The sequence below is a fragment of the Pollicipes pollicipes genome, unplaced genomic scaffold, assembly GCF_011947565.3.
Source record: "Pollicipes pollicipes isolate AB1234 unplaced genomic scaffold, Ppol_2.1 Scaffold_6686;HRSCAF=7923_pilon_pilon_pilon, whole genome shotgun sequence".
Lineage (NCBI taxonomy): Eukaryota > Metazoa > Arthropoda > Thecostraca > Pollicipedomorpha > Pollicipedidae > Pollicipes > Pollicipes pollicipes.
The window spans coordinates 33,548,779-33,565,022 of NW_023596921.1; the positions used below are offsets into that span (position 1 = coordinate 33,548,779).

A 16,244-nucleotide genomic window follows, 5' to 3' on the forward strand; every position below is an offset into this window, starting at 1 on the left:
ACTGGCCCCAGCTGGGACTCGGCCTGGGATATCGGCGCGGCAGGGCAGGCACTGGGTTCCAGATGGAGCCCTGCCTGGCCCCATCTGGAGGAAACGCTGGCTACCAGCTGGGCAAATGCCCGTGGCAGAGATCGGCCCAGCAGCAAACCTGCGCAGTAGAGCGGGGTGCATGATCGGCCCGACATGGGCCCAAGCTGGGCTCTGACACGGCAACAGCTGGGCTTTGGCAGAGGCCCAGATGGGCCCTGACTGCGCGAAGCCGGGCTGCCCAGGTGGGCTGACCCCGGCTCAGGTGCACTTGTTTTGTACACGCCACCTAGAGCTAGTAACCCACGCAATGCGATGTGAATATACCGACTTAACATTTTTAATGTCGGGCCAGGCCAAAACTGTTTTGCAGTTGAGGTTTTGGGACCTCACCTAACCAGGCCGAAGCATTAGTCGTCTGAAGTGAGAATTTATGGGTTTGAGCCTCTGGCATTGTCCTGCTTCAGTTTGGACTCCGTCATCAACATGCTTAGAATGTTGTTTTCAGATTGCGTTTCACGAATTTGACCGGTCGTTTTTAGTGTATTCCATGGTAGTTAACCTGATATTGTGTCTCCCTACCCCTAGAATGAAATTCGACAACACCCGTTCAGGAATATCCCTCATGGCGTTTGGGTTAGTATATGCTAACAACGCCATCGCTTGGTTGGGCTACAGGGACCTGGCTGATCTTGCAACCAGGTTTCCAACTGTCTGTTTCTACTAAATGGGGCCTCCGAATCGACATGAATTCACAACTGCGTGATTTCGGCCACACAAGAAATGTCATTAAGTATCTTAGTACTCTCAATGTGACCCTTGCCCCAGTCCGCGTTAAGAGCATTGACAAACTGCGGCCGAGACCGCGTGTCCGAAAGGAGACCAAAATGGGCGTCTGACCTAGCCCATGATATCATTACTTGTAAAGGATGCGAAGTATTTGCATTGAAATATCGTATTAACTCCTCTGGTTAAACGGCATTCATGTTAGTAATGTTCGGGAAATTTTCAGACATACATGAGATTTGGAAAGGAGATAACGTTAGGTTATGAACGGGGTAATGACCCATGGCCTGCCACTGGTTGATGACTGTGACGCATGGCTTCAATGTTCTTCAACTTTAAATCAAGCTTAATGCCAACCAAGGTGTGGGATTGGGGTTAAGTGGACAGTACGATGGGCGGGGAGTGTTCGCACGGCAGTACTCAATATCATCCTGTATCATCCCATATCATCAAAAGACCCTGTGATCTAATAGCCACTTGTACAGTGGATCATCCACAGTTCCCTTTTCACAGGACAGTTTTGTCCGTGACTAAACAGGGTATTAGAGGTATCCAGCTCGATGAAGATCTACTATCTTGACGCATCAGACTCCACATGTTGCAGGGTTTGCTAGTACGGTCTCATGTCAATGGCGGGGGTGGGGAGCCGCGCAGTCCCACCAAATGGGCGAGCTGTCTCTCCCCGGTCCCTGAGGCTATCTGAAGTTGGTAGTGTTGATCCTTTTATGGTTGCCGTCGTAGGTGCCGGGCTCTTTTAAATTCTGCTGAATATCATTAATCAGCAGCCTATGACTGGGAATGTCTACTCTGTGCTGGACTGCTCTCCTGATCTATCCCGACAACCGAGTACCGCCTTTACTTTCGCCTGGTCATTTTCGGCAAACTGGCGTGGTCGAGCTGACCAAAATCAATGGAAACACGTTTCAGGCTATCTTCAGAATTTACGATTTAGCAGCTTTACCAAACACCGACAGGCGAAATAAGCTACTGTCACAATGCCATCATAATTAAAGGAAATATGGTCACATAAGCACCGGCCCTATTCTGAGATGCACCGGCCCTTGCAGCTGTCTTTGCTGTAATACCAACAGCCCAGGGTAGACATATGTGAAGTGTTCCACATGTTTCAGGGAGGCATGTCTCTGCCGATGGACGGGTTACTGACAAGACACGACCTGGAAGTGACGAGAGGACACCAATATAAGCTGAGAAACGCTCAAACTAACACCACCGTCCGTCGAAACTCGTTCAGCTTCCGGTCGTAAATGATTCGAACGCTCTCCCACCGGCAGTAGTATCGTCATCCGCAGTTGAGCAGTTGAAAACTAATCTCAATTCGCGCTGAACTGGCGCCATAAAGGCACCATAAAGCCAGGGACTGGTACCACAACGTCCCACACCGATCTCACCGCTAAAATGAGATCGTTGAGTTAGCTGAACGGGAATTCGAAAAGGCCGGGATCGACATGCTGCGTGGCCTTTTAATTCCCGATCACTGCTGGGTAATGTAAGTTAAGTAATAGTTGAGAACTATTTTATCAAAGTTGGAACTACTGACGGAAACCCAATGCTTTTTTGTTGTTTTTTTTTTTGCTGACGTTTATTTTCGATTATGGACATAACACAGCATAAGGTGATGTGATCAGTGGATTGGTGCATGAGCGGATCGCCTAGATCTGAGTGCCTCTCATAGCATTAGCAAAATAAAGCCATCGCCACCATTGAGCCTACAACCCACCGCCCACCGTGAGCCCATCCGATCTGCGGGCTGAGACCAGGCAGGCGTCCGCCGCCGCCCGGCTTACACATATAGCTGTCCTCGGCCGGCGGCGGACGCTCGGTCTGGCAACGCCACCCATTAACCCGTCTGAGCCCCCGTCCGCTGGAAGTTTTCCAGCGAATGGTTTGGTTTGAAAACGAAATGCTTGGAAAATGTTGCTATCTGCGGCCCGTTGCAGGTTTGTAAACCGTTACCTCTGAGATAGATACTGAGTTGCTCGTTGTAAGTGGGCTCAGAAAAGTTTGGAATGATGCAATCTGTTTTACGCAGCATTGAGATTTTGACTTCATTGTAGCGAGGACAGTTCAATACAAAGCGTTCAGGGTCTTCATATGGATAAGCACACAAGCAATAGGAACTAGGTGTAGTCTGATTTTGAACTTGGAACGTATGAGATTTAAGATCTGATATTCCCAAACCCAGCCCAGTATTTATGATGCCGACATGTCTAGATCCAAAGCCGTGACGCATTGGAGACGCAGCCACGTCGCCGCGCTGGGGTATTTCGAGTTTGAAGGAAAGAGTAGACTGAGGAGATGACACATCATACGGGAGTTGGTTCCATCTTTTCGTGGTTGATGGAATGTAGTAGTATAGTGAGTGATATTGCATTGTGTCGCGGACGTCTTGTTGCAAGTGCCCGTTTGTCGGGTAAAATGTCGGTGCAATAGCGTTTGTTGGCAGTTGATGGCATGTTATTCTGACCGTATTCCTGATGTGGCGAAATGCATGATGGAGGACTTACCTTGCGGAACAAGCGTTCGTGTCTGGCTCGTCGAAGAGGGCCATTCGACTGCTGATTGGGCAGCGTCAGCCTGATCACGGGGCGCTGAGAGTCGTGCATTTGCACAGCACGGTTAACATCCCTTCGCACTATTTCGACAAGGACCCGGGACAGAATGGGTCCGCTAAACCTTCATTACAATGATGGGATGTTGGTTCGTAGCGATAGCATTTCAGCGAGGAATCCGCTTCAAAATCTGTCCCTGCGGAATTCTAAGTTGCTGTATCTCATGTGTGTTGTACACCCATTCTGTTACCCGACTTTATTTCCTAGTAAGACCACACAATAAAGCCGGGTTTCAAGTAAAAAACAATGCAAGGTTCGTGGCCTTCCATGGGCAGCAGAAAAAAGGCGCTTGGAACAAAGTATCCACAAGGCAAGTGAATCATTGGCGTCAGTATCATGTTTGAGTTGCGGGAATAAGCGACTGGAGTTATGTTCGCCAGGTAAAAAAAAAACACGTCCTTTGTAACAGGGTTTGACCCTTTTTATCTAAAGTTACCCACCATTTGAGGAAATAATTTGAGGGTGCGGGCATCAAATTGCCCCGCTACATCCTTCCTGTTGACGCCACTATGCAGTAAGACCAAAGAAGATAGTTTGTGTGTGATAGTCATCTTTTACACTTTTTTAAACACCTTTTGTAGTATTCCAGCCAAAAACATTGGGGGCCAAGCCAACATTGCGCGCCCAGCGCAGCATTGTGAGGCTGGGGTCCTCACAAAAGAATACAACTTGACACCCGTGTTAAACACTTCGTGATATAGCGAGTGATAATGTGTGTGTGTGCGTGTGTGTGTGTCAATGTGATATGCCATATTTGTGATATAGCAAGCGTTAGCGAGTGCAGACTAATACTAAGCTTTGAATTTCGCCTAGCTGCAATGGTCTGTTGCAGTCTGCTTTCATGTTCGCAATTTTGTCACCAAATAGCTCGCAAAGTGTCCATTTTTTGGTAATTGATCATATCCTGTAAATCGGTACCACTTGTGCACTCATGCACACAATACTCGCACTGCCGCTCGCACGGAAGTCAATAAGGTACGACCGCTGGTAAATGCTGTGCGGAAATTTGCAAACGTCTTGGCATCCGGCCCGATCCCGGCCTGATCCCATTCACAGTCCGCGTTCTGTCAAGTTCGCGGTAAAAAGCTTTCTACGGGCCCAGCTGGGCACAAGCTGGGTTCTACTTTAGCATTATCTTAGTTTAATCCGTTTTATACCAGAAACTGAAACTTAAGCTCAAAAGCTTCTAAGTGCGGTTTTGGCCCATAACCGGCGGCTAACTCCCCCCCCCCTCCCAAAAAAGGCGGTGTGTCACCGTCAATGCCCTCCAAGCTTCCCAGGCCCCTCCCCCCCCCCCCAAACGCGACGTTCTTGCATGCGCCCCTGATTACGTACACGAACTCACATGACAATGGGACTGTGCTTTGTAAGTGGTCTACGAACGCATTCATCCTGCCTTTGACCACCTTTTAGAAGGTTGACTGGACGGTAACCGGAAAAAAATCCAGTCAAGTCATCAAGCCACCAAGTCAAGGCATAAAGTCAAGGCATGAAGTCTTGAATTTGACTAAGGCTTCTACACTGAATGTGTCTATTTACAGAATCCATGGAAAACGACGTAACTAATCGCATCTCAATATGTACCCACACAATTGCGAAAGCTTATAACCTTACCGAACAGCTTGATCAAAGGGCGCAAAGCTACACAGTAACCAATTACCAGCCGAATACTTTAACTAGTAGCTGTTGCTTTTCACGGCTTAAACCTGTTCAGACAGAATAATGGCCGCCTCCAAGATGACGTTCACAAATTTAGCAGGTACCTTATGTCTAAGTGTTTTTTGTTTATTTCACTGGTCCTAGTGACTCATCAAATGAAGTTAACTTTGCCTTCCCATAGCCCAAAATGATCGAGAACCGTGAGATACGTATTCTCCAAATTAAGGAAGTAGGGCACCTACATCTCTGGGTAGTATGAAAAGAGAATGGTGATGTGTGGTCGTTGTTGTTGTGTGCGTTCCCTTGTCTTCTTCCCACCAAAGCTTAGGAGACCCATTAGGTAGCCTCGCTCAGGAAGTTCCTCTGCGAGGAGGCTCCATTTTGTCTAGAGGGCCCAAGACCACCTGAAAAGTCCTTCCCCAGCTGAAAAACCGTGGCACCGCTCGTTGGAGAAGTGTTCTTTTGTGGCCGTGGTTTCTATGGTTGAAGGGATCTGAAGCAGATGAGCTAAAAGGCATCACATCATGAAAAATCAACGCCTGAGCTAAGACATTCACCATCAAGCAAGAGGGCCCTTTCTCGAGCCAAAGCTGGGACCCGTCCTACGCTCCTTTCGCGCAGTCACACAGCCGATAAATGGCTGATTCCAACTGGCTGAATGGAATGGCCTGCATTCCCTCTTTCCCCGCGAACAGCTGACCAGGCGCCGTCGATGTGTTTTGAAACTCTGTGGAAGCCAGTGAGCCGATTTGTATACCCTGCTTTGCCGTTGCTCATTTTACCTGTATCCCCTTGACTTTTTTAGTTGACTTGTTTATTTTCTATTTTGTCAGTTTTGTACTTTAAGCTATTTTAATTTTTCCGTTTGGCTTTATGCCTCTTGCCTCCTATGGCTTTGACTTTCATTAGGTGTGACCCTTTAGCTGTTTTACTTTTTACATATGAGTTTTATCCTCTGGGCTTTTTGCCATTTGATTTGTTGTCAGTTCAACTTTGCACTCTTTTCCTTTTGCATTTTACTTTTTTCTGTTTGACTGTTTGCCCCCAGCCTTTTTGTCATTTGACTTTTTATGTGTTTGACTTCATGCCTTGTAACCTAGTTGGCCAAGTTTTCCTCACGAATGTCAAGTCATGATTAAAAAAACAGCTTCTAAATTTAGGAGGTGTCTTACGTTGGTGTTTTCAGCAGGATGGTACAAGCCTAAGCGATTGCAAAATATTTTAAAAATCAAGAATGTGATTTGCAAGTGACCCAGTTTGTTGCGATGCTGCATACCGACTTCTTGACGTCATACATAGCTGACTTATGTTTTGCTATTACCAACCTCTTTTGCAATAACTGACTCAAATGCGCCGCATTCGCTTGTAATTTTAGTTACGAATTTTGCGTGATTGCCAGTCCGTGGGAATTACTGTGGGTCGGATTGTTACCGAGGGGCAGTTCTACAATTCAGGGCCTTTTCTACAAGAAGCCAAGTTAGACAGGACTGGCTTCACCGTATTCGTAACATCGGGAATTTTTTAGGTGTAGACTTCCTTTCCATACCTGTGATACGCTTTTGAATTGTTCCTTAATGTGATCTACCGTTCGCTTTTTCAAGACCGCAAATTTTCCAAGGAATGATTGCTCACCTTATGCTCTTGTAACGTGAACAGGAGCTTGGTCTGGCAAAACACAGCTTTTCGATTTCGATACTGCTGGCTACATCCAGAATTTCCAGGGCCTATCATTGGATTGTGCACGTCAGCAGATTCAACAATGACTGAATATAAGCTGGTTGTTGTTGGAGGTAAGATATTCCAAACCTGTGGCCTGAGTTATCAGAGCTTCATGCAGACTTTGTTGGTGGAAAAGTTGTGTTGTGGCTATGGCATCAATGAAGGTTATTAAAAGTGTGGTTATTGCATTACTGAAGTTTAAGCCTGTAGGTGGCTTTAACTAGAATATGTTAACACTATCCTGTGAAAAGTTTGTTAAAGGGGCTGCTCCACATTTGTATGGGGTTTTAATTTGAGATAAACATCTTGAAAGTCATATGGTGCAGGTAACAGTTCTAAGTTCTCATGACCTTTATTTTCTAGTTTCTGAGCTACCTGCATATTAATATGGGTAGGCCATTTCAGTGAGACTATTTCAAGGTCAACTAAGTATTTATGATGTCATAACATCATTCAAATTCTGTCATTTTGTTTGCCATCTTGCAATCAAGGTACTGAGTATTGAGAAAATATATTGAGGTTTTCATATCTTTGGTGGTTGGGAGCATGATTTCCTGGTATAATGGCTGTCAGTTGGCTTTTAATCAATGTTGTGCAAGTTATAGTGGAACAACAAGAAAGTGACATGTTTTGTAGTATATTTATTAACATCTAAGTTGTATTTTGTAGAGCAGCCTGTTTCACTTTAAAGTAGAAATTTGTATAAACTAAAAGGGTGCAGATGGTTATAAGTGAGCTTAATTTATCATATTTAATGTTATCAGATGTGAAATATTCCCTTTAGATATTCACACTAGTTGGAAAATAGGGTTAGGTATTGATATGATCTTTTGTGAGGATGATCATGAGAATCATATTTGAACAAGCTTAGAACATAAGATGTGGAAAGTCTCAGCTGACCATATTAATGTTTAGTGATATTCTGTGGAAATGTGATTATGAATATGTCGAGAGACCCCTCACCAGAACAGGTCATCTATTGGTCTAATGGACACCTGGTCTTTTTCAGCTGGAGGTGTGGGGAAGAGTGCACTCACAATTCAGCTCATTCAAAACCAGTGAGGACTTTTGATTGCATGATGATTGTAATCATTGCACTGATTGCATTGATCGTTTTTAAGTGCCAGGGTTACCTTGACATTTAAAATGAGCATGATATTGTCCCTTTTTTAACACAGCTATGCAGCAGTGTTTTAATGCACACTTCCTATCAGAGCATTAATGCTTATTCCACTGCAGTTTTGGATTGCACATAACTCCTTTGAAGATAGATGGTGGATCATTAGCATTGCATCACAACAGTGTACATCATTACAGAACTGATGTAGGCTGCTGCTGTGCCATCCTGCTGACCATCAAACTAACTTTTTTAGTATGGGTGGTCATTCCCAGGATACCTACTCTCTGTCAGTAGATGCGCCTTTTATTTACTGCTAGATGCACCTTTTATTAGCTGCTAGATGCAGATATGTTAGATGTTACTAATTGTTGTGCCTTGATTATGGGGTTGAGTTATCATGTTCACTTAGTGCAGCAACATTAAAATTGTCTCCACATAGCTTACAGGTACACTCTAGTAACACAAATAATCACCTTCAGTAAACTGCAATGACACTTTGCTCTTGATCGTAGTCAGAAATGTGTGTGGATCCCAGCTGTGACTGCTGTATTGACTAAGAAGCTTGTGGTTCTAAATGGTAGTTGTTTTGTTTTCAGATCCATCTTTGAGATAGCAGACAATGTCTACATGCACCCACCACCATCTATGTGAATTTTTCAAACAAAGCAACACATGTGTATCCTGAAATGCTTACCCCTCCATCAAGCTGCAGTTTTTTTGGATAGTGCATAAACAAGGGTGCACTGCACTTCTATACATGCCTGTCACCTGTGGAATGACCTATGTGACATGTCTATTTCAGCTTTGTGGATGAGTATGATCCAACAATTGAGGACTCTTACCGAAAGCAAGTGGTTATTGATGGAGAGACGTGCCTGCTGGATATACTTGACACTGCTGGACAAGAGGAATACAGGTGAGGACACTGCACAGCAGAGAAAGCATAGGTAAGGGCACTCCTGGACAGAGTGGGTACTGATAAAAATGTGTCAGCACAGACTCATCAGTAACCATTACACCCATACCACAGAGGAACAGCATGCAAGGGCACTGTCAGGTGAGAGGATTTCATGTGAGAACTGTTCCAGACAGAATGCAGAAAGAAGGGGGCAGGCAGAGGATTTTGATGAGCAGGTAAGTAGAACTGTCAGTGAACAGCATGAGGATTACAGGTGTTATCCCACTCAGTCCTAGGGGCATAGCTGTTGACTGAGGCAGGGCAGGATGAGAGCTGTTTGGAACATGGATCTGTGGTTGATGCAGATGATTTAGGAAAACATGAGTGGTCAGTAGACCAGAACAGTTTTATGCTGTTCTGGTTTACATCATTTTTTCACAAGTTCACATCACAGCAGTTTTGAAGTGATAAGCCATGGAGATAAATGTGGGGCAGAACAGGTCGGATCGAGCATAAATACCTGTACATTCAGTTAAGTCTCAATGCTGATACACAGCCAGTCTGAACAGGAGATGTAAGGATAAATTCCCACTGTGGCAGGCCTGATGAGATGGAAGGTTCTCTTGCAGGGATTTGTGTTCCAGCATATGGCCTATTCTGTTGTAGTTATAAAGAACAGGAATGGGGCGCAAACTTGTTTTCACCCATCACAACATTACATTTACTTCTATGCCTGTTGCATCCATCTGTCTCTGATGTTTGTGTGTTCTGTGCTTCTTTGTCACCTTTTCCCATTGTCTTCATTTATCTTTTTATGTGACCTTTCCACCATGCATCTCCTCCTCCCTGCTCCTCTTTTCTCATTTCCTGGACCACTTTCGCCGCGTCCCTCTCGCCAAGTGAGACGCTCTCCGTCAACTCCACCGCCATTTTACAGCATCGTGGGACTGTTACTGACCTACAGACCCGCCTGCCCATAGTGCCATGCGAGACCAGTACATGCGGACTGGAGAGGGCTTCCTGCTGGTGTTTGCCGTCAACAACGCCAAGTCCTTCGAGGACATCAGCAGCTATCGAGAGCAAATCAAGCGGGTCAAAGATGCCGACATTGTCCCTATGATCTGTGAGTAGGGGGAAATGAAGTGCATCGCGTACATGGTACGAGACTGGGATGTTTGTTTTGTGAAATGCATGCAGATTGCAGTAGAAACGTTCTTGGCTTGGATGTTTGAACCAAACGCGGGGCCAAGGTTAGTTTTATTTTGCGCATCAGATGGTGTGCTGGTCCATGCATACTGGTCTGCTGGTGATACTGGTCCACAGGTGTTATGACCAGTAGAACATTTCTATTTTTGCACTAAATCTTCCATTTTCCGAGCTGATGTTGATCAGGTTGTTTGCGAGCACCATTGGTTATGGAAAGTGGAGTGCAGATGTCTTTTGACACATCGTGGACCATGCTGAAGATTGCTGACGTGATTTCTTTTACGAGGCTTCTTTGTTGCAGTGCATGCAGTGAAACAGCTAATGCATACTATGTTCAGTTAGTTCCATGTATTCCTTTTTCACGTGTTATTATCATTGAAGACTTATTTGCAAGCTGGTATAATATATGCTGTCAGTTTGAAGCATTAGCTGGAGGATATTTCTGTACTGATGATCTTAATCATATCTGTTTTTGGCGAAAGCCAGGTGCGCTTCAACTGGTAATGCTGCTCAAAATTAAGGGCATCTCGCTTTGTATTCATGCATCAACTGAAAATCTGAAGCTGCTGCTTACGTTTTCGTGCCTTGAAAACTTATGCAAAACGACTATATGCCTCATAATACCTATACCTATAGTGAGACCTAATTTGCATCCTTCCCTTCATCATTCTAACATGTTTTGATGTCATGGCCTGTCTTGCATGACGATAATAGTTACCCTGCGAGGTAACGCGCCGAGTACCACCAAACACGCGCTATACACCCATTTAAAGTCAGTGAATTTGACCTGTAGTCTCGGACATTGTACAGAAACGGCCTTGCGTGCCATATGGGAGGAAGCCATCACTGACCGTCACTGAGTTTTGTGTGACATTCCTCACGTGACCTGCCTTATCCCAAGCCACGTCATGCGCCTGGCCGCATCCTTCCCGAAGTCCACGTGCTGTGTTCTGCCGGCCGGAGAGCTGTGCTGGCCCTCCCGTTTGCGGTCAGACTGCTCCCGGCTGCAGCGGCGGCCGCCTTCCTTCGGACGCACCCAACCAGTCAATCCTGTGAGTCGCCAGATCCCTGGAGCCGAAGCCCGTCCGGGCCGTCGGCCGACGCCCGGTCGCCTCGTCCTCGTCCAAAAACGCGCGCCGGCCAAATGGCTAGGCGGTGTGCGGACGGGCCGCAAGGTGTGGTAGGTTGCAGGACCGAGCTGTAGCGCACTTCACGCCGTCGTTGTAGTCACGTCCCAAAGACGTAGGAATCACGAGATGGATCACGAGTGCCAGAGCTGGAGGCAATCACCGCCTGCGCAGTAATGCCACCGGAACGGACATTATGATGTGGAAGATGTGAAAACTCCTGCCTTACCAGTGATGCTGTGAGGGTAGGGGGGCGGGGAAGTGCCGTTTAAAACGATTGCAGAGAACACGTTGCCCAGCGCATGCGTCTTAGTAGCTACACAAATGTTTCGTACAAAGTACTTCGTACCGTTATGTGCCTGCCGGAGTACGCCTCGCGCCGTACCGTACTGCACCTTGCACCGTGGCTTACAACGTAACTCAGAACCGCACTGGCCATTAATAGCCGAGCATGTTGAGGAAACGCTAGCAGTACGTTCTCAGTAGTGCGGGGATGCTAACCGGCCGCGTACATCCATCAGTGAAAGCCAGTGTCGGAATCAGACAAAATGACAGTGAACAACCTATCATCATCAGCTGCCTTGTGCACGATTTATTGAAATCGCTGTAAGAAACGATGAAGCGTCGAATGACTTCTCGCGAACGGTCCAGACGACTGGAAGCAACTGGTGGCCCTGCAGTGCACGGCGTTGTATTCTTTCTTCACATTTTTTCCCGTGGCTGGTAGGTATATTGTGTGCAACATAATCCCGTTAAATGTGGATATTTTTACAGCACTCGAACGGATTTCGGGCACTGAATTTAAACGTGACGCGAGTTTGGGTGAGAAACCAAATATAACACTGAATATCTACGCAAAGGTTGTTGGCACACCTGTCAGAAAACGTACGCGTTTGACGAGTGTAACTTAAGGCTGCACGTATTATTGAAGCGCTGTTTGTTAGGACGAGACTGCTTATTTGAGTCCCTAGTCTTCACACTTTAAAAGCTATCTGAGTCTACGCGCAGTCGATTTATCGCCACCACATTCCCTCTTTGATTAACTCGCATACCTTAATGTTCCTCATTTGGTGCTCCACACGCGTGGATAAAAGCCTCAGGGCCTCGTGATGCGAACGTACGGAAATGGTCGTGATGCGCGTATCTGTAGTTCCAGTAGCTCACGCGCACCGTTAGCTCAGTCGCGGTGCTCAGTTGTATGGCAAGCGCTGTTCTGTCTCGGTTTGTGTATCGGTGGGTCGTCGGCCGGAAATAGTGCAAGAGAATGCTCCTGCTTAGAACAGTGGCATTTCCCAAGTGCTGGTGAACCAGGCGACAAATGAACAGCCGCCCCATGAAACGGACATTAACGCCACAGTCCGCGCGTGGGGGGCGGCAATCAAACACTGCCGTGATCGTTCCTGTAGCGGATTTGTCAACCGCGCTGGTGTTCGCCTGCCCGCCCAGCTGACATCCGCCGCCTGGCGGGCGCTCCCGAACAGTTGTGTGTCGCTGCTCGTGACACGCTGTCCAGCCGCGTGGCGTGCTGGATGCCGTTGACGCCGCCCCTGCCCCCGCTCCCCGTGTCGGCAGTGGTCGGCAACAAGTGTGACCTGACGACGCGTGCTGTCGACATGACCGAGGCCAAGGACGTGGCCAAGAACTACGGCATCCCCTTCGTCGAGACGTCGGCCAAGACGCGTATGGGTGTGGACGACGCCTTCTACACGCTCGTGAGGGAGATCAAGCGTGACGTGAGTGCCTTACGAGTTCGCAGCGGCCCCTGTGGACGGACGCTCCCGGAGTTTGGTGCTTCCTGAAGCTGCTAATGGTCCCGTATGTCTATATCTAGTATATATATATATATATATATATATATATATATATATATATATATATATATATATGTATGTATATGTATATATATATATATATAGCCATACGCGCTGCAACACACAACTCTCTCTCTCTCTCTCTCTCTCTCTCTCTCTCTCTCTCTCTCTCTCTCTCTCTCTCTCTCTCTCTCTCTCTCTCTCTCTCTCTCTCTCTCTCTCTCTCTCTCTCTCTCTCTCTCTCTCTCTCTCTCTCTCTCTCTCTCTCTCTGTCTGTCTCTGTCTCTGGTCTCTGGTCTCTGGTCTCTGGTCTCTGGTCTCTGGTCTCTGGTCTCTGGTTCTCTGGTCTCTGGTCTCTGGTCTCTGGTCTCTGGTCTCTGGTCTCTGTCTCTCTCTCTGTCTCTCTCTCTCTCTCTCTCTCTCTCTCGGGTTATCCTAAATATACATAGAAATAAATTAACATAAATGTATATATGTAAGCCATCCCGTTATTTCCTGTAGCAGGCATACAGTGGCCGCTCGCCTTTGTTGTTACCCTTCATCTCAGGTGTCAGTTTCATCCCCGTGCGATGCACCCGCTTCTCCACCAAAGTTGTCACCAGCCCGTCTGTCTGTTCACGCCGCAGAAGGAACGCCGCGGCCGGGAGAAGGGCAAGGACGGCCACGCTGGCGAGAAGAAGTGGTGCTGCCCGCTCTAGGGCCGCCGCCAGAGCCGCGCCGCCCGCGCGAGGCGACGCCGTCACCGGCACCGGTGGTCGAGCGGAGAGTCGGAGGGCGTCACGCATCGGGCGCCGGCGCTGGGACGCCGCCCGGCTGCGGGCCCAGGCGGTGGACTGCTCGCTGTCGCTGGACGGGTGTCGTGCGCGATGATGCTGGTGATTTCATGTGATCTTCTGCCGATGCCGGGCGTTGGCCGGCCTGGCCGCGCTTGGTCTGTGGTCTGCGGGCCTCAATTACGTGCGAGCGTGTGACGGTAGCTGCTAGTTTTGCGTTTAGTTTAGCAGCTGTGGAGTGGCATGGTGCTTGTGGCTCTCCAGGGGCCCAGCGGTGCGTTCAATCATCGGGCAATATGCGGGGCTGGCTGACCTCTCTGCGAGTCCAGCCAGCCTGGCTGTCGGCGTTGCGTTGCTGAGATCTTGCTGGTCTGTGTGGCACCTGGTGGGGCCCGCGTCTGTGCGACCGTCGGTTTTCTGTCCGGGCGGCGCGCGTCCCGTGGTACTAAACCGGCGCCCCGTCGATGGACTGGATTCGCTAGTCGTTGCCACTGCACAACGATGTTTTCGGCTGCGCTTGGGGTCCGCCGTTGCCCCGTCTCGTGAGGTCGTTGCCGGACAGCTCCGTCCACCGCGCCACTCGCGCCCCGTCTCGGCGCGGGGCTCCCTGCGCTCGCCTCGGGCGGATCTCCGTCCCGCACCTGGTGCTAACGTCCGAGGTCGAATACATGCCTGTCGAAGGGACGCGCGTGTGCCCGTCGGTCCGGCGCAGCGGGGCGCCGAGAGGCCAGGGTATGGCGATTTTGTTCAAGGCAACTAGACAGGATGCGTTCTATCGCACGAGCTCTCTGAATTTGATGCAAACAGGACGATGATGATGTTATTTTACATTTTAAGTCGGATTTATTGCGTTGTTGCGGGTACATCCGGCGCAAGATATTTTTTTTTAACGGAACCCTCCCTTGGCGGTGGCTGCACCGTGATAAGTGCCCACAACGCACTGCTTAAATACCGAACAGTTTGTGTAAGCGTAGCACAAATATCCCTTCTTGGGCGCACACAGCCACCTGTTCTAGAAACTATGGTATAGCTGCAGGTGATCCACTGTGGCTAATCTGGCTTATCTGATCTCACCCGCCGCCTGCTGGAATGCTCCGTCTCTGAGAGTACTGGTACACGATCCGACAATCGCTTTACGTGCAAGCTGAGCACAACGGCGGTCTTAACGCGCGTGATCGGTTCCAATAGCTTCCGTCTCGGCCGTTCGGCAGAGGCGTGGCTAAGAGCGTGGCAAGGGCCGCGACTGCGACTATTGCGTCTGATATGGTGAAAATGAAAACAAAATTGCCGTCCGTTCCTTTGTGTAAATCCAGACTGGAAACATCGGATGCGTCGTATTGATGTCTTCTCCGAGGCCGGTTCGGGGCTCTCCGGTTTCGAAGGGTATGTCATCTAATGGGAAGCGACAACAGGCCAGGTCATTTACTAGTTTTGCTAGTTTGCGCAGCTGCATGTATGATCGGCATATCACACAAAATCACATATAGGATTTTGAAGGTATGATGCGGTCTGCATAGCAGTCCACAGCAAACAGCGTACAGCACGCATCATTTATGGCGATATTTGAAAGTTGGCAATCTTAGCACGTGCCCGGGTGACCAGTTGAACACCCTTCGCTCGGGTGGGGGTCAATTTGACCCCCTGAGATCTCAGATACTGAGAGAGCTGGAGACGCCAAATTCGTAGGGTGTGTTGGCTTGTATACGAACACACTTGTGTTAAAAGTTGAAGTTCGTAGAGTCATGACCTTTGGGTCAAGTAAGGTCACACAAGGTCAAATTCCGGATTGGTGTCCAAAGTGCTGTGGTGTGTAACTCCAGTTCACTCAGACCACTCCTTACTAGGTATCAGACTGTGAGCGGGGCGCGGCGCCACCTGAACGGTACCTCGGCCGAGCGCCACGCATGCGCCGGCCCGGTGGCGCGGCCCTTTTTTCTTGGCTCACCTCTTCCTCGTGTGTCGGAGACTGCGGTGAACGCAAACGCTATTCAGATGCCCTCGGTCGGCCTTTCGAACCACACCTTCGGCTCCGAATCTCCGCGCCGACAGTGCCCCAGCCCTTTGCATGCAAAACCGTGAACCCAAATACCTGTTCTAAGCAAAAGGTCACTGGTGCTCATTTAACATGCACGCGGGTAGGGGGTCAAATTGAGTCCGCCGAAGGTTTTTCCGCAATGATTTCCGAAATACGCGGCGTTGCCGCGTCAAATTTTGCATAGCTGTAGTCAAGTGAATAGAAAATCACTTGACATCAAAACTTAGAAGAGCGTTGTAAGGTCACTGACCTACGGTAGGTCAAAGTTAAGCCATGGATTTAGGGGTCTAACGAATCGTTTAATCTCTTGCAACAACGGAGGGTTAGACGAAGACATACATCTTTGAGACACTTTCTTGGGCAATACAACAACTAAGTGAACAAATTACATTGACCTAAGGTCAGATATGAAGGTCAGAGCAGGGTAAAAAACAGCCTGTTTTATTACTCTGG

General features: G+C 48.2%; 1 protein-coding gene across 1 annotated transcript; it reads left to right on the forward strand.

Annotated features, from left to right (window-relative positions):
* Positions 1 to 6,489: 6,489 nt before the first annotated feature.
* On the forward strand, positions 6,490 to 14,438 carry LOC119107809 (GTPase HRas). The gene is made up of 6 exons (XM_037231359.1): positions 6,490 to 6,892; positions 7,831 to 7,879; positions 8,744 to 8,857; positions 9,820 to 9,962; positions 12,745 to 12,905; positions 13,610 to 14,438. Exons 1-6 carry the CDS (start codon positions 6,862 to 6,864, stop codon positions 13,679 to 13,681), a joined length of 570 nt encoding a protein of 189 aa, XP_037087254.1. The 5' UTR covers positions 6,490 to 6,861; the 3' UTR covers positions 13,682 to 14,438.
* Positions 14,439 to 16,244: the final 1,806 nt, after the last annotated feature.

Excerpts from the sequence above, each read along its gene's own strand:
- LOC119107809 (XM_037231359.1), top strand. The coding sequence starts at position 6,862 with ATGACTGAATATAAGCTGGTTGTTGTTGGAG. Across the intron at positions 6,893-7,830 it reads TAAGCTGGTTGTTGTTGGAG|CTGGAGGTGTGGGGAAGAGT; the intron begins GTAAGATATTCC and ends GGTCTTTTTCAG. Across the intron at positions 8,858-9,819 it reads GCTGGACAAGAGGAATACAG|TGCCATGCGAGACCAGTACA; the intron begins GTGAGGACACTG and ends GCCTGCCCATAG.